Source organism: Coregonus lavaretus, assembly GCF_964263955.1.
Source record: "Coregonus lavaretus genome assembly, contig: HAP1_SCAFFOLD_1129, whole genome shotgun sequence".
Classification (NCBI taxonomy): Eukaryota; Metazoa; Chordata; class Actinopteri; order Salmoniformes; family Salmonidae; genus Coregonus; species Coregonus lavaretus.
Window position 1 is genome coordinate 105,027 of NW_028163469.1, and position 22,335 is coordinate 127,361.

Sequence of the window (22,335 nt, forward strand, 5' to 3'; positions counted from 1 at the left end):
TGTCTGACCTGTATGAGTACTATCTGGTCTAACAGGTGTAGAGCTGTGTGTGTCTGACCTGTATGAGTATTATCTGGTCTAACAGGTGTAGAGCTGTGTGTGTCTGACCTGTATGAGTACTATCTGGTCTAACAGGTGTAGAGCTGTGTGTGTCTGACCTGTATGACTACTATCTGGTCTAACAGGTGTAGAGCTGTGTGTGTCAGACCTGTATGAGTAGCATCTGGTCTAACAGGTGTAGAGCTGTGTGTGTCTGACCTGTATGAGTACTATCTGGTCTAACAGGTGTAGAGCTGTGTGTCTGACCTGTATGAGTACTATCTGGTCTAACAGGTGTAGAGCTGTGTGTGTCTGACCTGTATGAGTACTATCTGGTTTAACAGGTGTAGAGCTGTGTGTGTCTGACCTGTATGAGTACTATCTGGTCTAACAGGTGTAGAGCTGTGTGTGTCTGACCTGTATGAGTACTATCTGGTCTAACAGGTGTAGAGCTGTGTGTGTCTGACCTGTATGAGTACTATCTGGTCTAACAGGTGTAGAGCTGTGTGTCTGACCTGTATGAGTACTATCTGGTCTAACAGGTGTAGAGCTGTGTGTCTGACCTGTATGAGTACTATCTGGTCGTCAGCAGGTGTAGAGCTGTGTGTGTCTGACCTGTATGAGTACTATCTGGTCTAACAGGCGTAGAGCTGTGTGTCTGACCTGTATGAGTACTATCTGGTCTAACAGGTGTAGAGCTGTGTGTGTCTGACCTGTATGAGTACTATCTGGTCTAACAGGTGTAGAGCTGTGTGTGTCTGACCTGTATGAGTATTATCTGGTCTAACAGGTGTAGAGCTGTGTGTGTCTGACCTGTATGAGTACTATCTGGTCTAACAGGTGTAGAGCTGTGTGTGTCTGACCTGTATGAGTACTATCTGGTCTAACAGGTGTAGAGCTGTGTCTGACCTGTATGAGTACTATCTGGTCTAACAGGTGTAGAGCTGTGTGTCTGACCTGTATGAGTACTATAAGGTCTAACAGGTGTAGAGCTGTGTGTCAGACCTGTATGAGTACTATCTGGTCTAACAGGTGTAGAGCTGTGTGTGTCTGACCTGTATGAGTATTATCTGGTCTAACAGGTGTAGAGCTGTGTGTGTCTGACCTGTATGAGTACTATCTGGTCTAACAGGTGTAGAGCTGTGTGTGTCTGACCTGTATGAGTACTATCTGGTCTAACAGGTGTAGAGCTGTGTGTGTCAGACCTGTATGAGTACTATCTGGTCTAACAGGTGTAGAGCTGTGTGTCTGACCTGTATGAGTACTATCTGGTCTAACAGGTGTAGAGCTGTGTGTGTCTGACCTGTATGACTACTATCTGGTCTAACAGGTGTAGAGCTGTGTTTCTGACCTGTATGAGTACTATCTGGTCTAACAGGTGTAGAGCTGTGTGTCTGACCTGTATGAGTACTATCAGGTCTAACAGGTGTAGAGCTGTGTGTCAGACCTGTATGAGTACTATCTGGTCTAACAGGTGTAGAGCTGTGTGTGTCTGACCTGTATGAGTACTATCTGGTCTAACAGGTGTAGAGCTGTGTGTGTCTGACCTGTATGAGTATTATCTGGTCTAACAGGTGTAGAGCTGTGTGTGTCTGACCTGTATGAGTACTATCTGGTCTAACAGGTGTAGAGCTGTGTGTGTCTGACCTGTATGAGTACTATCTGGTCTAACAGGTGTAGAGCTGTGTGTGTCAGACCTGTATGAGTACTATCTGGTCTAACAGGTGTAGAGCTGTGTGTCTGACCTGTATGAGTACTATCTGGTCTAACAGGTGTAGAGCTGTGTGTGTCTGACCTGTATGAGTACTATCTGGTCTAACAGGTGTAGAGCTGTGTGTCTGACCTGTATGAGTACTATCTGGTCTAACAGGTGTAGAGCTGTGTCTGACCTGTATGAGTACTATCTGGTCTAACAGGTGTAGAGCTGTGTGTGTCTGACCTGTATGAGTACTATCTGGTCTAACAGGTGTAGAGCTGTGTGTCTCTGACCTGTATGAGTACTATCTGGTCTAACAGGTGTAGAGCTGTGTGTCTGACCTGTATGAGTACTATCTGGTCTAACAGGTGTAGAGCTGTGTGTGTCTGACCTGTATGAGTAGTATCTGGTCTAACAGGTGTAGAGCTGTGTGTGTCTGACCTGTATGAGTACTATCTGGTCTAACAGGTGTAGAGCTGTGTGTGTCTGACCTGTATGAGTACTATCTGGTCTAACAGGTGTAGAGCTGTGTGTCTGACCTGTATGAGTACTATCTGGTCTAACAGGTGTAGAGCTGTGTGTGTCTGACCTGTATGAGTACTATCTGGTTTAACAGGTGTAGAGCTGTGTGTGTCTGACCTGTATGAGTACTATCTGGTCTAACAGGTGTAGAGCTGTGTGTGTCTGACCTGTATGAGTACTATCTGGTCTAACAGGTGTAGAGCTGTGTGTGTCTGACCTGTATGAGTACTATCTGGTCTAACAGGTGTAGAGCTGTGTGTCTGACCTGTATGAGTACTATCTGGCCTAACAGGTGTAGAGCTGTGTGTCTGACCTGTATGAGTACTATCTGGTCGTCAGCAGGTGTAGAGCTGTGTGTGTCTGACCTGTATGAGTACTATCTGGTCTAACAGGCGTAGAGCTGTGTGTCTGACCTGTATGAGTACTATCTGGTCTAACAGGTGTAGAGCTGTGTGTGTCTGACCTGTATGAGTACTATCTGGTCTAACAGGTGTAGAGCTGTGTGTGTCTGACCTGTATGAGTACTATCTGGTCTAACAGGTGTAGAGCTGTGTGTGTCTGACCTGTATGAGTACTATCTGGTCTAACAGGTGTAGAGCTGTGTGTGTCTGACCTGTACGAGTACTATCTGGTCTAACAGGTGTAGAGCTGTGTGTCTGACCTGTATGAGTACTATCTGGTCTAACAGGTGTAGAGCTGTGTCTGACCTGTATGAGTACTATCTGGTCTAACAGGTGTAGAGCTGTGTGCCAGACCTGTATGAGTACTATCTTGTCTAACAGGTGTAGAGCTGTGTTTCTGACCTGTATGAGTACTATCTGGTCTAACAGGTGTAGAGCTGTGTGTCTGACCTGTATGAGTACTATCAGGTCTAACAGGTGTAGAGCTGAGTGTGTCTGACCTGTATGAGTACTATCTGGTCTAACAGGTGTAGAGCTGTGTGTGTCTGACCTGTATGAGTACTATCAGGTCTAACAGGTGTAGAGCTGAGTGTGTCTGACCTGTATGAGTACTATCTGGTCTAACAGGTGTAGAGCTGTGTCTGACCTGTATGAGTACTATCTGGTCTAACAGGTGTAGAGCTGTGTGTCAGACCTGTATGAGTACTATCTTGTCTAACAGGTGTAGAGCTGTGTTTCTGACCTGTATGAGTACTATCTGGTCTAACAGGTGTAGAGCTGTGTGTCTGACCTGTATGAGTACTATCAGGTCTAACAGGTGTAGAGCTGTGTGTGTCAGACCTGTATGAGTACTATCTGGTCTAACAGGTGTAGAGCTGTGTGTGTCTGACCTGTATGAGTATTATCTGGTCTAACAGGTGTAGAGCTGTGTGTGTCTGACCTGTATGAGTACTATCTGGTCTAACAGGTGTAGAGCTGTGTGTGTCTGACCTGTATGAGTACTATCTGGTCTAACAGGTGTAGAGCTGTGTGTGTCAGACCTGTATGAGTACTATCTGGTCTAACAGGTGTAGAGCTGTGTGTCTGACCTGTATGAGTACTATCTGGTCTAACAGGTGTAGAGCTGTGTGTCAGACCTGTATGAGTACTATCTTGTCTAACAGGTGTAGAGCTGTGTTTCTGACCTGTATGAGTACTATCTGGTCTAACAGGTGTAGAGCTGTGTGTCTGACCTGTATGAGTACTATCAGGTCTAACAGGTGTAGAGCTGTGTGTCAGACCTGTATGAGTACTATCTGGTCTAACAGGTGTAGAGCTGTGTGTGTCTGACCTGTATGAGTACTATCTGGTCTAACAGGTGTAGAGCTGTGTGTGTCTGACCTGTATGAGTATTATCTGGTCTAACAGGTGTAGAGCTGTGTGTGTCTGACCTGTATGAGTACTATCTGGTCTAACAGGTGTAGAGCTGTGTGTGTCTGACCTGTATGAGTACTATCTGGTCTAACAGGTGTAGAGCTGTGTGTGTCTGACCTGTATGAGTACTATCTGGTCTAACAGGTGTAGAGCTGTGTGTGTCTGACCTGTATGAGTACTATCTGGTCTAACAGGTGTAGAGCTGTGTGTGTCTGACCTGTATGAGTACTATCTGGTCTAACAGGTGTAGAGCTGTGTGTTTCTGACCTGTATGAGTACTATCTGGTCTAACAGGTGTAGTGCTGTGTGTGTCTGACCTGTATGAGTACTATCTGGTCTAACAGGTGTAGAGCTGTGTGTCTGATCTGTATGAGTACTATCTGGTCTAACAGGTGTAGAGCTGTGTGTGTCTGACCTGTATGAGTACTATCTGGTCTAACAGGTGTAGAGCTGTGTTTGACCTGTATGAGTACTATCTGGTCTAACAGGTGTAGAGCTGTCTCTGACCTGTATGAGTACTATCTGGTCTAACAGGTGTAGAGCTGTGTGTCTGACCTGTATGAGTACTATCTGGTCTAACAGGTGTAGAGCTGTGTGTGTCTGACCTGTATGAGTACTATCTGGTCTAACAGGTGTAGAGCTGTGTGTCTGACCTGTACGAGTACTATCTGGTCTAACAGGTGTAGAGCTGTGTGTCTCTGACCTGTACGAGTACTATCTGGTCTAACAGGTGTAGAGCTGTGTGTCTCTGACCTGTACGAGTACTATCTGGTCGTCAGCAGGTGCGGAGCTGTCGTTGGTGTATTCCTCCAGCGTTTTAACGACAGTCTTCCTGTGCTCTGCTCTGCCCTCTGCTCCACCACACACAGGACTACTGCCCCCTGGGGGACTGGTGCTGCTTTACACAACACATACAGTATTTCAGAGTAGGACTTTATCACGTGTTATGACTTAACATTGACACTCTTATCCAGAGAGACTTCCATTCATTCCACTTAAGGTAGACACTCATTATTATTAGAGACACACCGCTGTTATTAGATGGCACGGTCAGTACCCCAGACAGCCAGTCTCACCTGGTGTAATCCACTACGGCTCCTGATCCGTCGGGCGCCAGGCCCTTACAGCCCCTCTTGGCTCTGCTCCTCTCTACGCTTCCCTTCATATAGCCGCTCTGATTGGCTGCCTCTGTTCCGGCCACGCCCACAACCACACCAGCCCCAGCCAGCCTCCCTCCTCCTCTGTTGTTGTTCTTGATCTTCCTCTGAGGCTCTCCCTCCATCAGAGGCCTTATGGAACCCCTCTCCATCTCCTTCTCTACGTCACGTTTGGGGTTGCAGGGTTTTGGGGTGTCGGTGAGCTCCACTCTGGGAGATTTGATTTGGGGCACCTCCATCTCCTTATCAGACGTACTCCTCTCCTCCTTTCTCGCCTTCCTCTCCTCCTCCTCCTCCTCCTTCCCCCTCCTCCTCCTCTTCTTCTCAGGCTTGGTGTCTGGAGCTTTGCCAGGGGCTCTCTCCTGTTCTCTACCCAGCCTGTCAGCCTCTCTCCTGGGCTTGTCCTCTCTCCCTGAGCCCCTGTCCTGCCGAACCTCTGGATCTCGCTTCCCTCTCTGCTCCTCCTTGGCTGGTCTGGAATGGTCCAGGTCGGTTCTGAACGGTTTCAACTGGTCCGGGTCAGTTCTAACCGGTTTAAACTGGTCTGGGTCGGTTTTAACTGTATTGAATTGGTCTGGGTTGGTTCTGACAGGTTTAAACTGGTTTGGGTCAGTTCTAACCGGTTTGAATGGGTCTGGGTCGATTCTAACCGGCTTGACCTGGTCTGGGTCGGGTTTAGGAGGTGGTAGTTTGGGAGCTGATGTTAGGGGTGCAGGGGGTTGGGGGGAGGTGGGTTTGGAAGAGTCTGGTTGGAGGGGAGTAAATTCATCTTTGACCCGTTTGACTGACGGTTCTGTTAGAGAGGTCTCCTGGTAGTCTGTACCAGCTGGGGTGGTCTTGCCCCGGTCTGTCCCGACTGGGGTGGTCTTGTCCCGGTCTGTACCGGCTGGGGTGGTCTTGCCCCGGTCTGTACCGGCTGGGGTGGTCTTGCCCCGGTCTGTACCGGCTGGGGTGGTCTTGTCCCGGTCTCTACTGGCTGGGGTGATCTTGTCCCGGTCTCTACTGGCTGGGGTGATCTTGTCCCGGTCTCTACTGGCTGGGGTGATCTTTTCCCGGTCTGTCCCAGTCTCGTCCCGGTCTGTCTCTGCGTCTCGCTCTCTGTCGGTCTTCCAGCTCTTGGACGGTGAGTCTTTCCTAGCTGTGCTGAAGTCCGGTCTGCGTTTGGACCCTCCTCTTCTCCCCTCTACCTCCCCCTTACTGTCCCCGGTCCACCTATCAGCTTTGTCCGGGACTACGTCTGAGGCGTCGCTGTCCATCGGCTCGTCCCGTACGGGGGTGGAGTCATCGTGGCTTGACGAGCCAACGGGAGTCCTCCTGGTTCTCTTCTTCTCTTCTTTCCGAGCGTCGTCCGTAGAGTCAGACGCACTGGAGTACGAGGACTCTCCTCCCCCTCTCCCCTCCTCCGTCTTCCTCCTCTTCCTCTTCCTGTGCTTCTGCTCTTTCAGGTCGGAGGTCACAGTGACCGTGGCACCGGCGATGCTCGATGACGGACCTCCGTCACCCTTAGCGACCTTCAGTGGCATCTGAGGATCCTGATTGGCTGGCCGGGCCAGCGGCAGATGTCCAAACTGCTCAGCACACTTCTCCTGGTAAGTCATTGGCTGGTTCCTGCCCCTGGGGGAAGGGTGTGAGGGGGGAGGGGGATAGCCCTCACCTCGCCTCCTCCCTCGGCTGAAGGGGGAGGATTCACGGTCCAGGCGGTGTCGAGGGGAGGGGTAGAAGTCAGAGGGGGGAGGAGGGCTGTGGGGGTCTCTGTTTCGTCCGGCTGGGGGTGGCACAGGGGCAGGGGTGGAGCTAAGCGCCGATCGGCCCCTGTAGGGAGGGGGGGTATTGGGAAGGGGGTTGTGGGAGCTGTAGTTTTTGAAGTATTTTTCGTACCACTCCCTGTATTCCCTCTCCCACTCCCGGTACCTCTCCCTCTCGTACGGGTCGTTGTGGTCTGGGCCTCGGCCGTACACCGCCGGCTCCCTCTCCCGATCCCTCTCCCCGGTCCGGCCCGGGTATTTCCTCTCTCCCTCAGGCGGCGGCCCAGCAGCGGCAGGCTTCCTGGAGCTTGGGGGTGGAGGTGTGTGGGTCCGGTAACCCCCTTGGCCTGGTGATCTGGAGCGTGACCGGTACCCCCCTCCTCGTCCCCGTCCTCTCCCCCGTCCCGCCACATCTCGGCCCCGGTAAGGCGGTGGCGAGCGTGATCGGCGGTAGCCGCGGGAACGGGAGCGGGAGCGGTAGCCGCGAGGTCGTCCGTGGCGGCGGGAGTAAGGGGAGGAGCGGGAGTAAGACCTGGAACGGGATCTAGAACGGGATCTGGAACGACTGGAGGAACGGGAGTATGAACGAGAACGGGAACGGGATTTGGAGTAGGAAGAGCTACTGTAGGACGACCTAGACCTGGGGAGAGAGAGAAAGGACAGAGGGAGAGAGAGAGAAATGGGCAGATGGAGAGGGAGAGAGAGAGAAATGGACAGATGGAGAGGGAGAGAGAGAGAAATGGACAGATGGAGAGGGAGAGAAATGGACAGATGGAGAGGGAGAGAGAAATGGACAGATGGAGAGGGAGAGAGAGAGAGAAATGGACAGATGGAGAGAGAGAAATGGACAGATGGAGAGGGAGAGAGAGAAATGGACAGATGGAGAGGGAGAGAGAGAAATGGACAGATGGTGAGGGAGAGAGAGAAAGGACAGATGGAGAGGGAGAGAGAGAAATGGACAGATGGAGAGGGAGAGAGAGAAATGGACAGATGGAGAGGGAGAGAGAGAAATGGACAGATGGAGAGGGAGAGAGAGAAAGGACAGATGGAGAGGGAGAGAGAGAAAGGACAGATGGAGAGGGAGAGAGAGAAAGGACAGATGGAGAGGGAGAGAGAGAAATGGACAGATGAGGAGGGAGAGGGAGAAAGGACAGATGGAGAGGGAGAGAGAGAAATGGACAGATGGAGAGGGAGAGAGAGAAAGGACAGATGGAGAGGGAGAGAGAGAAAGGACAGATGGAGAGGGAGAGAGAGAAATGGACAGATGGAGAGGGAGAGGGAGAAAGGACAGATGGAGAGGGAGAGAGAGAAAGGACAGATGGAGAGGGAGAGAGAGAAAGGACAGATGGAGAGGGAGAGAGAGAAAGGACAGATGGAGAGGGAGAGAGAGAAAGGACAGATGGAGAGGGAGAGAGAAAGGACAGATGGAGAGGGAGAGAGAAAGGACAGATGGAGAGGGAGAGAGAGAAAGGACAGATGGAGAGGGAGAGAGAGAAAGGACAGATGGAGAGGGAGAGAGAGAAATGACAGATGGAGAGGGAGAGAGAGAAAGGACAGATGGAGAGGGAGAGAGAAAGGACAGATGGAGAGGGAGAGAGAGAAAGGACAGATGGAGAGGGAGAGATAGAAAGGACAGATGGAGAGGGAGAGAGAGAAATGGACAGATGGAGAGGGAGAGAGAGAAAGGACAGATGGAGAGGGAGAGAGAGAAAGAGAGAGGGAAAGATTAAGTGTAAGCAGTATACAATAATATTATGTGAGTATAGAATACTATTATGTGAGTATAGAATACTATTATATGAGTGTTGTATTACAGTTCTGAGTATTATGTGAATATTGTATGAGTATTATACCTGGAGTAAGGGCGCCTCCTCTCCTTCTGGATCTTTCTGTATTGTATGAGTATTGAGTATTATACCTGGAGTAAGGGCGTTGTCTCTCCTTCTGGATCTTTCTGTATTGTATGAGTATTGAGTATTATACCTGGAGTAAGAGCGCCTCCTCTCCTTCTGGATCTTTCTGTATTGTATGAGTATTGAGTATTATACCTGGAGTAAGGGCGTTGTCTCTCCTTCTGGATCTTTCTGTATTGTATGAGTATTGAGTATTATACCTGGAGTAAGGGCGTTGTCTCTCCTTCTGGATCTTTCTGTATTGTATGAGTATTGAGTATTATACCTGGAGTAAGGGCGTCTCCTCTCCTTCTGGATCTTTCTGTATTGTATGAGTATTGAGTATTATACCTGGAGTAAGAGCGCCTCCTCTCCTTCTGGATCTTTCTGTATTGTATGAGTATTGAGTATTATACCTGGAGTAATCTGGATCTTTCTGTATTGTATGAGTATTGAGTATTATACCTGGAGTAAGGGCGTTGTCTCTCCTTCTGGATCTTTCTGTATTGTATGAGTATTGAATATTATACCTGGAGTAAGAGCGCCTCCTCTCCTTCTGGATCTTTCTGTACTCCAGCAGCTCCTTGGCAAAGTCGTTTGTGAACTCATCCAGCTTGGACTTTTCCCGGTTACCATAGCGACAGTGGGAGCTGGGGAGGACAGGAGGGAGAGGGAACGATATTTTTGATAACAGTATGAAGAGGTGAGGCAGGAGAGAGAAGGGACACTGCTCAGTTTAATGAGCGGGGTCAACGTCTCCCGTCACAGTTAAAATGATAAACTAGAGCGATTGAAAGAGAAGTAGTTCTGTGAACCACACTTTGGCCTGAGACTTTAGTCGCTCACACAATACATGTTAGCGGAGGAGAATGACCGAACACACAGGCGGCAAACTCATTCCATTGACGGGGCAGAGTGTCTTGAGTTTTCACTCCTACCTTGTACTCGATTGATCAATTAAGGTCATTGATTGGTTAGGAATCAGAACAGAGGAAGACTAACTACTCAACAGTAAGAATGACAGTCAGTCCATCGGAACAGAGGAAGACTACCTACTCAACAGTAAGAATGACAGTCAGTCCATCGGAACAGAGGAAGACTACCTACTCCACAGTAAGAATGACAGTCAGTCCATCAGAACAGAGGAAGACTACCTACTCAACAGTAAGAATGACAGTCAGTCCATCAGAACAGAGGAAGACTACCTACTCAACAGTAAGAATGACAGTCAGTCCATCAGAACAGAGGAAGACTACCTACTCAACAGTAAGAATGACAGTCAGTCCATCAGAACAGAGGAAGACTACCTACTCCACAGTAAGAATGACAGTCAGTCCATCAGAACAGAGGAAGACTACCTACTCAACAGTAAGAATGACAGTCAGTCCATCAGAACAGAGGAAGACCACCTACTCAACAGTAAGAATGACAGTCAGTCCATCAGAACAGAGGAAGACTACCTACTCAACCGTAAGAATGACAGTCAGTCCATCAGAACAGAGGAAGACTACCTACTCAACAGTAAGAATGACAGTCAGTCCATCAGAACAGAGGAAGACTACCTACTCAACAGTAAGAATGACAGTCAGTCCATCAGAACAGGGGAAGACTACCTACTCCACAGTAAGAATGACAGTCAGTCCATCAGAACAGAAGACTACCTACTCAACAGTAAGAATGACAGTCAGTCCATCAGAACAGAGGAAGACTACCTACTCAACAGTAAGAATGACAGTCAGTCCATCAGAACAGAGGAAGACTACCTACTCAACCGTAAGAATGACAGTCAGTCCACTCACTTGTCCTTCAGCCTCTTCTGTTGTCTGTAGAACTCATCCTTGGAGAGGAAGGAGGAGGAGGAGGAGGAGGAGGATGGGGAGGGGATGGGCTTGCCGGTGAGGGGGGGCTGGGTGTTGGGGGGCGCCCAGGGAGGGTTGGTGACTCCTGGGGTGGGGGGGTAGCCAGGTGGGGGCAGGGAGTAGCTGGATGGGGGCTGTTGACCCGGGGGGAAGTGGGGAGGGGGGTAGTGGGGGGGCATGACACCCGGGGGATGGGGGAGCGGGGAAGAGAAAAGGGAGGGAGGGGTGTAGAGAGGGGGTGGCACGTTGGAGGGAGGGGGCTGGGAGGGAGGGGCGCGGTCGCTATGGTTCCTGCCACGACCGGAGGGGCTGGAGAGAGACAGGAAGAGAGGAACATGACGTCATCAGTCAGGTGTGAACCGGGTAATAGCATTTGTCGAAAATGTTGGAACTTCATATAACAGAGGCAAGATTACTGAGCGAGGCAGGAACACAGCCACGAGAACACACCTGTACCTGTCCCAATGGGGTGGTCCTTCAGAGGGTCTAGTGGGGTTGGACCTGGGTGGAGGACCTGTCGGTTAGGAGGAAAACAGCACTTTCAAATACTACAGTGTCGGTTGTAAGAGGAAGGTGTCTCTGGGGTTTGGTAGCGGTTGGTGTTACCTGTCCTCTGCAGGGTGTGACTAACAGACCGGTGTTGGCCCGGCACTGGGACACGGTAGCCCTGCGGACAACACGCAAACAGAACTTTGTATCAACAACAATACGGAGCCTTTATCTGAATTGACAATGAAAGACAGATACATTTGAAGGTGTGTGTGTGTGTGTGTGTGTGTGTGTGTGTGTGTGTGTGTTCACCTTGGCCATGAGGGGAGTGGATAGAGGGGGGTCGGCTGAGACCACCACAGGCTGAGCACCCCCACCACTCTCTGGCTCTCTGGAAAACAAAACATGTATCATCATTACTTAAAAACGTCCCAAACCTTACAGACAGCTCGGATTCACTGGCCCAGGACACACGACCGTGTCTATGAGAGAGAGAAAGAGAAACAGAGAGAGAGAGAAAGAGAAAGCGAGGAGAGAGAGAGAGAATCTTACTTTGGCATGAGCGTGTTGTTGTGATTGGTTGGGTGCTGGGGGGAGGGGCCCGCTGAGTTATAGGAGGAGCCAGCAGCCACGCGGGAGGAGTTATTCTGGTTCCCGACCCTAGGGGTAAAAATAACATCATAAATGTGTGAGGAATACGTCACCCAGGCAACTTGGTTGGTTGTTGTGCATTTGATCTTTTTTCGCCAGGACACTAGTGAGAACTCCATGTATCTTTACCTGAGGGGCGTGGCAACCTGCTGCTGCTGAGCCAATGGTGGCGTGTCTAAGGCTGGAGGGCGGGGCATGAGAGGGTCTTGCTGGCTCCTGATAGGCTGGAGCGGGCACTGAGGGCGGGACTGAGGCTGAAGAGGAGGGGCGGGGTTGGGAACAAAGGGAGGCTGGGCTACTCCCGTCATGCGTTTGGTGTAACCCGTCTCATTCTTGAAGTTATTTACCGCCTGGTGGAGAGGAGAGGAATTCAACATATTTATACAGTATGTTACATGGAACAGTAATGTAGTAATGAATTCAACATATTTATACAGTATGTTACATGGAACAGTAATGTAGTAATGAATTCAACATATTTATACAGTATGTTACATGGACAGTAATGTAGTAATGAATTCAACATATTTATACAGTATGTTACATGAACGGTAATGTAGTAATGAATTCAACATATTTATACAGTATGTTACATGAACGGTAATGTAGTAATGAATTCAACATATTTATACAGTATGTTACATGGACAGTAATGTAGTAATGAATTCAACATATTTATACAGTATGTTACAGGAACAGTAATGTAGTAATGAATTCAACATATTTACACAGTATGTTACATGAACAGTAATGTAGTAATGAATTCAACATATTTATACAGTATGTTACATGAACAGTAATGTAGTAATGAATTCAACATATTTATACAGTATGTTACATGAACAGTAATGTAGTAATGAATTCAACATATTTATACAGTATGTTACATGAACAGTAATGTAGTAATGAATTCAACATATTTATACAGTATGTTACATGGACGGTAATGTAGTAATGAATTCAACATATTAATACAGTATGTTACATGGACGGTAATGTAGTAATGAATTCAACATATTTATACAGTATGTTACATGGACGTAATGTAGTAATGAATTCAACATATTTATACAGTATGTTACATGGACGGTAATGTAGTAATGAATTCAACATATTTACACAGTATGTTACATGAACAGTAATGTAGTAATGAATTCAACATATTTATACAGTATGTTACATGAACAGTAATGTAGTAATGAATTCAACATATTTATACAGTAGGTTACATGAACAGTAATGTAGTAATGAATTCAACATATTTATACAGTATGTTACATGAACAGTAATGTAGTAATGAATTCAACATATTTACACAGTATGTTACACGAACAGTAATGTAGTAATGAATTCAACATATTTATACAGTATGTTACACGAACAGTAATGTAGTAATGAATTCAACATATTTATACAGTATGTTACACGGACAGTAATGTAGTAATGAATTCAACATATTTATACAGTATGTTACAGGAACAGTAATGTAGTAATGAATTCAACATATTTATACAGTATGTCACATGAATGGTAATGTAGTAATGAATTCAACATATTTATACAGTATGTTACACGAACGGTAATGTAGTAATGAATTCAACATATTTATACAGTATGTTACACAGACAGTAATGTAGTAATGAATTCAACATATTTATACAGTATGTCACACGAACAGTAATGTAGTAATGAATTCAACATATTTATACAGTATGTTACATGGACAGTAATGTAGCAATGAATTCAACATATTTATACAGTATGTTACATGAACAGTAATGTAGTAATGAATTCAACATATTTATACAGTATGTTACACGAACGGTAATGTAGTAATGAATTCAACATATTTATACAGTATGTTACACGGACGGTAATGTAGTAATGAATTCAACATATTTATACAGTATGTTACATGAACGGTAATGTAGTAATGAATTCAACATATTTATACAGTATGTTACATGAACGGTAATGTAGTAATGAATTCAACATATTTATACAGTATGTTACATGGACAGTAATGTAGTAATGAATTCAACATATTTATACAGTATGTTACATGGACAGTAATGTAGTAATGAATTCAACATATTTATACAGTATGTTACACGAACAGTAATGTAGTAATGAATTCAACATATTTATACAGTATGTTACATGAACGGTAATGTAGTAATGAATTCAACATATTTATACAGTATGTTACATGGACAGTAATGTAGTAATGAATTCAACATATTTATACAGTATGTTACATGGACAGTAATGTAGTAATGAATTCAACATATTTATACAGTATGTTACACGAACAGTAATGTAGTAATGAATTCAACATATTTATACAGTATGTTACATGGACAGTAATGTAGTAATGAATTCAACATATTTATACAGTATGTTACATGGACAGTAATGTAGTAATGAATTCAACATATTTACACAGTATGTTACATGGACAGTAATGTAGTAATGAATTCAACATATTTATACAGTATGTTACATGAACAGTAATGTAGTAATGAATTCAACATATTTATACAGTATGTTACATGGACAGTAATGTAGTAATGAATTCAACATATTTACACAGTAGGTTACACGGACGGTAATGTAGTAATGAATTCAACATATTTATACAGTATGTTACATGGACAGTAATGTAGTAATGAATTCAACATATTTATACAGTATGTTACATGAACAGTAATGTAGTAATGAATTCAACATATTTATACAGTAATGTAGTAATGAATTCAACATATTTATACAGTATGTTACATGAACAGTAATGTAGTAATGAATTCAACATATTTATACAGTATGTTACACGAACGGTAATGTAGTAATGAATTCAACATATTTATACAGTATGTTACATGAACAGTAATGTAGTAATGAGTGCATTCGGAAAGTATTCAGACCCCTTGACTTTTTCCACATTTTGTTACGTTAAAGCCTTATTCTAACATTGATTAAATGATCATCATTAATCTACACACAATACCCCATAATGACAAAGTGAAAACAGGTTTTTTTTTTTAGAACTGTTTGCAAATGTATTAAAAATACGTAAGTATTCAGCCCCTTTGCTATGAGACTTGACATTGAGCTCAGGTGCATCCTGTTCCCATTGATCATCCTTGAGATGTTTCTACAACTTGATTGGAGTCCACCTGTGGTAAATTCAATTGATTGGACATGATTTGGAAAGGCACACACCTGTCTATATAAGGTCCCACAGTTGGCAGTGCACGTCAGAGCAAAAACCAAGCCATGAGGTCGAAGGAATTGTCCATAGAGCTCCGAGACAGGATTGTGTCGAGGCACAGATCTGGGGAAGGGCACCAAAAAATGTCTGCAGCATTGAAGGTCCCCAAGAACACAGTGGCCTCCATCATTCTTAAATGGAAGAAGTTTGGAACCACCAAGACTCTTCCTAGAGCTGGCCGCCTGGCCAAACTGAGCAATCGGGGGAGAAAGGCCTTGGTCAGGGAGGTGACCAAGAACCCGATGGTCACTCTGACAGAGCTCCAGAGTTCCTCTGTGGAGATGGGAGAACCTTCCAGAAGGACAACATTTCCAAAAGCCAGTTTTTGCTTCGTCATTATGGGGTATTGTTTGTAGACTGATGTGGAATAAGGCTGCAATGTAACAAAATGTGGAAAAAGTCAAGGGGTCTGAATACTTTCCGAAGGCCACTGTTTACTGTAGAACAGATTTCATACACGTTAACCTCACTAAATAAAGCCCAGGGTTGAGTAGGCGGAGCCTGAGAGAGATTTACCTGGCGCAGGAACTTATTGGCTATGAGGGCGTCAGGGGAGACATCCGATTGGCTACAGGTGGGACATACATGTTCCTCTGACTCCAGCAGAGACGTACGGATACCTGAGGAGAGGAGACAGCATCAGTCATCAGGGGAGACCTGAGGAGAGGAGACAGCATCAGGGAGACCTGAGGAGAGGAGACAGCATCAGTCATCAGGGGAGACCTGAGGAGAGGAGATGGATCAGTCATCAGGGAGACCTGAGGAGAGGAGACGGCATCAGGGAGACCTGAGGAGACGCCATCAGTCATCAGGGAGATCTGAGGAGAGGAGACAGCATCAGTCATCAGGGACACCTGAGGAGAGGAGACAGCATCAGTCATCAGGGAGACCTGAGGAGAGGAGACAGCATCAGTCATCAGGGAGACCTGAGGAGACGGCATCAGTCATCAGGGAGACCTGAGGAGAGGAGACAGCATCAGTCATCAGGGAGACCTGAGGAGAGGAGACAGCATCAGTCATCAGGGAGACCTGAGGAGAGGAGACGGCATCAGTCATCAGGGAGACCTGAGGAGAGGAGACAGCATCAGTCATCAGGGAGACCTGAGGAGACGGCATCAGTCATCAGGGAGACCTGAGGAGAGGAGACAGCATCAGTCATCAGGGAGACCTGAGGAGAGGAGACGGCATCAGTCATCAGGGAGACCTGAGGAGAGGAGACAGCATCAGTCATCAGGGAGACCTGAGGAGACGGCATCAGTCATCAGGGAGACCTGAGGAGAGGAGACAGCATCAGTCATCAGGGAGACCTGAGGAGAGGAGACGGCATCAGTCATCAGGGAGACCTGAGGAGAGGAGACGGCATCAGTCATCAGGTCTTTCCGGGTGTGTGAGCGTTAAACTCACAGTCGTCGCAGTAGGAGTTTCCGCAGCAGGGTATGACCACAGCATCAGTCATCAGGTCTTTACAGAGCAGACAGAGCAGCTCATCAGGAATAGGATCCTCGTCCTCCTCTGAACTGGACTTGTCTCTGGGGACGAACGGAGGCTTCTCCTTCTTACCTACAGCGTAGGCCTCACTGTGGAGGAGAGGAGCAGGACACACAGGTTCACAGGTTTAGAGGTTAAAGGTCAGGAGTTACAGCCATGTAAACTGAAACCCTTTCTAAAGCTTGTGTCTGAGGTCTTGCATAAAGCTGCTGTTAAGCCGTTAAATCAGGATATTTTAAAGAACCTTTGCTTGGTGATACTTTATTCATTCTCAATTTGGAAGGCACCGGTGTCAGGGGTTATAGGTCAGAGGTCAACTCACGCATCTATAGTAGGGATGGCGTAGCGGCCAGTGTTGGTCAGCATGGCTCCCTTTATAGACGGGTCGTCCACCTCCGTCATGAAGGAGCGAGGGATGCCGGTGCTCTTCTTAATCCTCTGGGGCGGCTCAAACCCTTTGTCCTTCTAACACACACACACACACACACATTTACTGGGTTGCTCTGGTCAGCGATAACACACATTTACTGGGTTGCTCTGGTCAGCGATCACACACACATTTACTGGGTTGCTCTGGTCAGCGATAACACACACATTTACTGGGTTGCTCTGGTCAGCGATAACACACACATTTACTGGGTTGCTCTGGTCAGCGATAACACACATTTACTGGGTTGCTCTGGTCAGCGATAACACACACACACACACACACATTTACTGGGTTGCTCTGGTCAGCGATTACACACACATTTACTGGGTTGCTCTGGTCAGCGATAACACACATTTACTGGGTTGCTCTGGTCAGCGATAACACACACATTTACTGGGTTGCTCTGGTCAGCGATAACACACATTTACTGGGTTGCTCTGGTCAGCGATAACACACATTTACTGGGTTGCTCTGGTCAGCGATAACACACATTTACTGGGTTTCTCTGGTCAGCGATCACACACACATTTACTGGGTTGCTCTGGTCAGCGATAAAACACACACATTTACTGGGTTGCTCTGGTCAGCGATAACACACATTTACTGGGTTGCTCTGGTCAGCGATAAAACACACACATTTACTGGGTTGCTCCAAGGATGTGTCCTCTTACCCCGTTAGTAGGACAGTTCCTGATGTGGTGTCCATTCTTGCCACAGCGATAACAGGTGTAGTTGGGTGGCGGGAGACCCGTCAACTTCTTCATATAACTATTAACATTAACACAACATTAACACAACACATTACTGTTAGTTCCAGACAGCTGTTAACATTGTTTTTCTTGGTATTTTACCCCCTTTTTCGTGGTATCCAATTGGTAGTTACAGTCTTGTCCCATCGCTGCAACTCCCGTACGGACACGGGAGAGGCGAAGGTCGAGAGCCGCCCGCCGGTCCTCCGTAAACACAACCGAGCCGCACTGCTCCTTGACACAGAGCCCGCTTAACCCGGAAGCCAGCCGCACCAATGTGTCGGAGGAAACGCCGTACGCCTGGCGACCGAGTCAGCGTGCACTGCGCCCGGCCCGCCACAAGGAGTCGCTAGTGCGCGATGGGACAAAGAACATCCCTGCCGGCCAAACCCTCCCCGCGGCCGGCTACGACAGAGCCTGGATTCGAACCAGGATCTCTAGTGGCACAGCGTGATTAACACGTGATATAGCTGCTACATCCTCTACTGGTTCAGTTACAGGATAGAGCTGCTGCTACATCCTCTACTGGTTCAGTTACAGGATAGAGCTGCTACATCCTCTACTGGTTCAGTTACAGGATAGAGCTGCTGCTACATCCTCTACTGGTTCAGTTACAGGATAGAGCTGCTGCTACATCCTCTACTGGTTCAGTTACAGGATAGAGCTGCTGCTACATCCTCTACTGGTTCAGTTACAGGATAGAGCTGCTGCTACATCCTCTACTGGTTCAGTTACAGGATAGAGCTGCTGCTACATCCTCTACTGGTTCAGTTACAGGATAGAGCTGCTGCTACATCCTCTACTGGTTCAGTTACAGGATAGAGCTGCTACATCCTCTACTGGTTCAGTTACAGGATAGAGCTGCTACATCCTCTACTGGTTCAGTTACAGGATAGAGCTGCTGCTACATCCTCTACTGGTTCAGTTACAGGATAGAGCTGCTGCTACATCCTCTACTGGTTCAGTTACAGGATAGAGCTGCTACATCCTCTACTGGTTCAGTTACAGGATAGAGCTGCTACATCCTCTACTGGTTCAGTTACAGGATAGAGCTGCTACATCCTCTACTGGTTCAGTTACAGGATAGAGCTGCTACATCCTCTACTGGTTCAGTTACAGGATAGAGCTGCTGCTACATCCTCTACTGGTTCAGTTACAGGATAGAGCTGCTGCTACATCCTCTACTGGTTCAGTTACAGGATAGAGCTGCTGCTACATCCTCTACTGGTTCAGTTACAGGATAGAGCTGCTGCTACATCCTCTACTGGTTCAGTTACAGGATAGAGCTGCTGCTACATCCTCTACTGGTTCAGTTACAGGATAGAGCTGCTGCTACATCCTCTACTGGTTCAGTTACAGGATAGAGCTGCTACATCCTCTACTGGTTCAGTTACAGGATAGAGCTGCTGCTACATCCTCTACTGGTTCAGTTACAGGATAGAGCTGCTACATCCTCTACTGGTTCAGTTACAGGATAGAGCTGCTACATCCTCTACTGGTTCAGTTACAGGATAGAGCTGCTACATCCTCTACTGGTTCAGTTACAGGATAGAGCTGCTGCTACATCCTCTACTGGTTCAGTTACAGGATAGAGCTGCTGCTACATCCTCTACTGGTTCAGTTACAGGATAGAGCTGCTACATCCTCTACTGGTTCAGTTACAGGATAGAGCTGCTACATCCTCTACTGGTTCAGTTACAGGATAGAGCTGCTACATCCACTACTGGTTCAGTTACAGGATAGAGCTGCTGCTACATCCTCTACTGGTTCAGTTACAGGATAGAGCTGCTACATCCTCTACTGGTTCAGTTACAGGATAGAGCTGCTACATCCTCTACTGGTTCAGTTACAGGATAGAGCTGCTACATCCTCTACTGGTTCAGTTACAGGATAGAGCTGCTACATCCTCTACTGGTTCAGTTACAGGATAGAGCTGCTGCTACATCCTCTACTGGTTCAGTTACAGGATAGAGCTGCTACGTCCTGGTTCAGTTACAGGATAGAGCTGCTACATCCTCTACTGGTTCAGTTACAGGATAGAGCTGCTACATCCTCTACTGGTTCAGTTAGAGGATAAAGCTGCTACATCCTCTACTGGTTCAGTTACAGGATAGAGCTGCTGCTACATCCTCTACTGGTTCAGTTACAGGATAGAGCTGCTACATCCTCTACTGGTTCAGTTACAGGATAGAGCTGCTACATCCTCTACTGGTTCAGTTACAGGATAGAGCTGCTGCTACATCCTCTACTGGTTCAGTTACAGGATAGAGCTGCTGCTACATCCTCTACTGGTTCAGTTACAGGATAGAGCTGCTACATCCTCTACTGGTTCAGTTACAGGATAGAGCTGCTGCTACATCCTCTACTGGTTCAGTTACAGGATAGAGCTGCTACATCCTCTACTGGTTCAGTTACAGGATAGAGCTGCTGCTACATCCTCTACTGGTTCAGTTACAGGATAGAGATGCTGCTACATCCTCTACTGGTTCAGTTACAGGATAGAGCTGCTACATCCTCTACTGGTTCAGTTACAGGATAGAGCTGCTGCTACATCCTCTACTGGTTCAGTTACAGGATAGAGCTGCTGCTACATCCTCTACTGGTTCAGTTACAGGATAGAGCTGCTACATCCTCTACTGGTTCAGTTACAGGATAGAGCTGCTGCTACATCCTCTACTGGTTCAGTTACAGGATAGAGCTGCTGCTACATCCTCTACTGGTTCAGTTACAGGATAGAGCTGCTGCTACATCCTCTACTGGTTCAGTTACAGGATAGAGCTGCTGCTACATCCTCTACTGGTTCAGTTACAGGATAGAGCTGCTACATCCTCTACTGGTTCAGTTACAGGATAGAGCTGCTGCTACATCCTCTACTGGTTCAGTTACAGGATAGAGCTGCTGCTACATCCTCTACTGGTTCAGTTACAGGATAGAGCTGCTACATCCTCTACTGGTTCAGTTACAGGATAGAGCTGCTGCTACATCCTCTACTGGTTCAGTTACAGGATAGAGCTGCTGCTACATCCTCTACTGGTTCAGTTACAGGATAGAGCTGCTACATCCTCTACTGGTTCAGTTACAGGATAGAGCTTCTGCTACATCCTCTACTGGTTCAGTTACAGGATAGAGCTGCTGCTACATCCTCTACTGGTTCAGTTACAGGATAGAGCTGCTGCTACATCCTCTACTGGTTCAGTTACAGGATAGAGCTGCTGCTACATCCTCTACTGGTTCAGTTACAGGATAGAGCTGCTGCTACATCCTCTACTGGTTCAGTTACAGGATAGAGCTGCTGCTACATCCTCTACTGGTTCAGTTACAGGATAGAGCTGCTGCTACATCCTCTACTGGTTCAGTTACAGGATAGAGCTGCTGCTACATCCTCTACTGGTTCAGTTACAGGATAGAGCTGCTACATCCTCTACTGGTTCAGTTACAGGATAGAGCTGCTGCTACATCCTCTACTGGTTCAGTTACAGGATAGAGCTGCTGCTACATCCTCTACTGGTTCAGTTACAGGATAGAGCTGCTACATCCTCTACTGGTTCAGTTACAGGATAGAGCTGCTGCTACATCCTCTACTGGTTCAGTTACAGGATAGAGCTGCTGCTACATCCTCTACTGGTTCAGTTACAGGATAGAGCTGCTACATCCTCTACTGGTTCAGTTACAGGATAGAGCTGCTGCTACATCCTCTACTGGTTCAGTTACAGGATAGAGCTGCTACATCCTCTACTGGTTCAGTTACAGGATAGAGCTGCTACATCCTCTACTGGTTCAGTTACAGGATAGAGCTGCTACATCCTCTACTGGTTCAGTTACAGGATAGAGCTGCTACATCCTCTACTGGTTCAGTTACAGGATAGAGCTGCTGCTACATCCTCTACTGGTTCAGTTACAGGATAGAGCTGCTGCTACATCCTCTACTGGTTCAGTTACAGGATAGAGCTGCTACATCCTCTACTGGTTCAGTTACAGGATAGAGCTGCTACATCCTCTACTGGTTCAGTTACAGGATAGAGCTGCTACATCCTCTACTGGTTCAGTTACAGGATAGAGCTGCTGCTACATCCTCTACTGGTTCAGTTACAGGATAGAGCTGCTACATCCTCTACTGGTTCAGTTACAGGATAGAGTAGAGCTACTACCATATTGCTTATACCTATTCACTGTGCGTTTGTATGGGGTCGTAGTCGTGGTTGGACTGTGTGTTAATACTCACTGTATGGGGTCGTAGTCGTGGTTGGACTGTGTGTTAATACTCACTGTATGGGGTCGTAGTCGTGGTTGGACTGTGTGTTAATACTCACTGTATGGGGTCGTAGTCGTGGTTGGACTGTGTGTTAATACTCACTGTATGGGGTCGTAGTCGTGGTTGGACTGTGTGTTAATACTCACTGTATGGGGTCGTAGTCGTGGCTGGACTGTGTGTTAATACTCACTGTATGGGGTCGTAGTCGTGGTTGGACTGTGTGTTAATACTCACTGTATGGGGTCGTAGTCGTGGTTGGGCTGTGTGTTAATACTCACTGT

General features: G+C 46.9%; 1 protein-coding gene across 1 annotated transcript in view; it reads right to left on the reverse strand.

The window, feature by feature from the left end:
- Window positions 1-22,335, reverse strand: part of LOC311118099 (E3 ubiquitin-protein ligase RBBP6-like) — a 66,620-nt gene that overhangs the window by 18,379 nt on the left and 25,906 nt on the right. The window contains exons 6-18 of the mRNA XM_084192974.1: window positions 17,725-17,821; window positions 16,946-17,088; window positions 16,540-16,712; window positions 15,652-15,755; window positions 11,994-12,214; window positions 11,766-11,873; window positions 11,526-11,604; window positions 11,331-11,391; window positions 11,175-11,238; window positions 10,665-11,033; window positions 9,396-9,515; window positions 5,148-7,613; window positions 4,825-4,969 (exon numbers count right to left, since the gene is read on the reverse strand). Of these exons, the coding sequence (XP_084049100.1) occupies window positions 4,825-4,969; window positions 5,148-7,613; window positions 9,396-9,515; window positions 10,665-11,033; window positions 11,175-11,238; window positions 11,331-11,391; window positions 11,526-11,604; window positions 11,766-11,873; window positions 11,994-12,214; window positions 15,652-15,755; window positions 16,540-16,712; window positions 16,946-17,088; window positions 17,725-17,821 (4,150 nt within the window). The remainder of the gene's footprint in view (window positions 1-4,824; window positions 4,970-5,147; window positions 7,614-9,395; window positions 9,516-10,664; window positions 11,034-11,174; window positions 11,239-11,330; window positions 11,392-11,525; window positions 11,605-11,765; window positions 11,874-11,993; window positions 12,215-15,651; window positions 15,756-16,539; window positions 16,713-16,945; window positions 17,089-17,724; window positions 17,822-22,335) is intronic.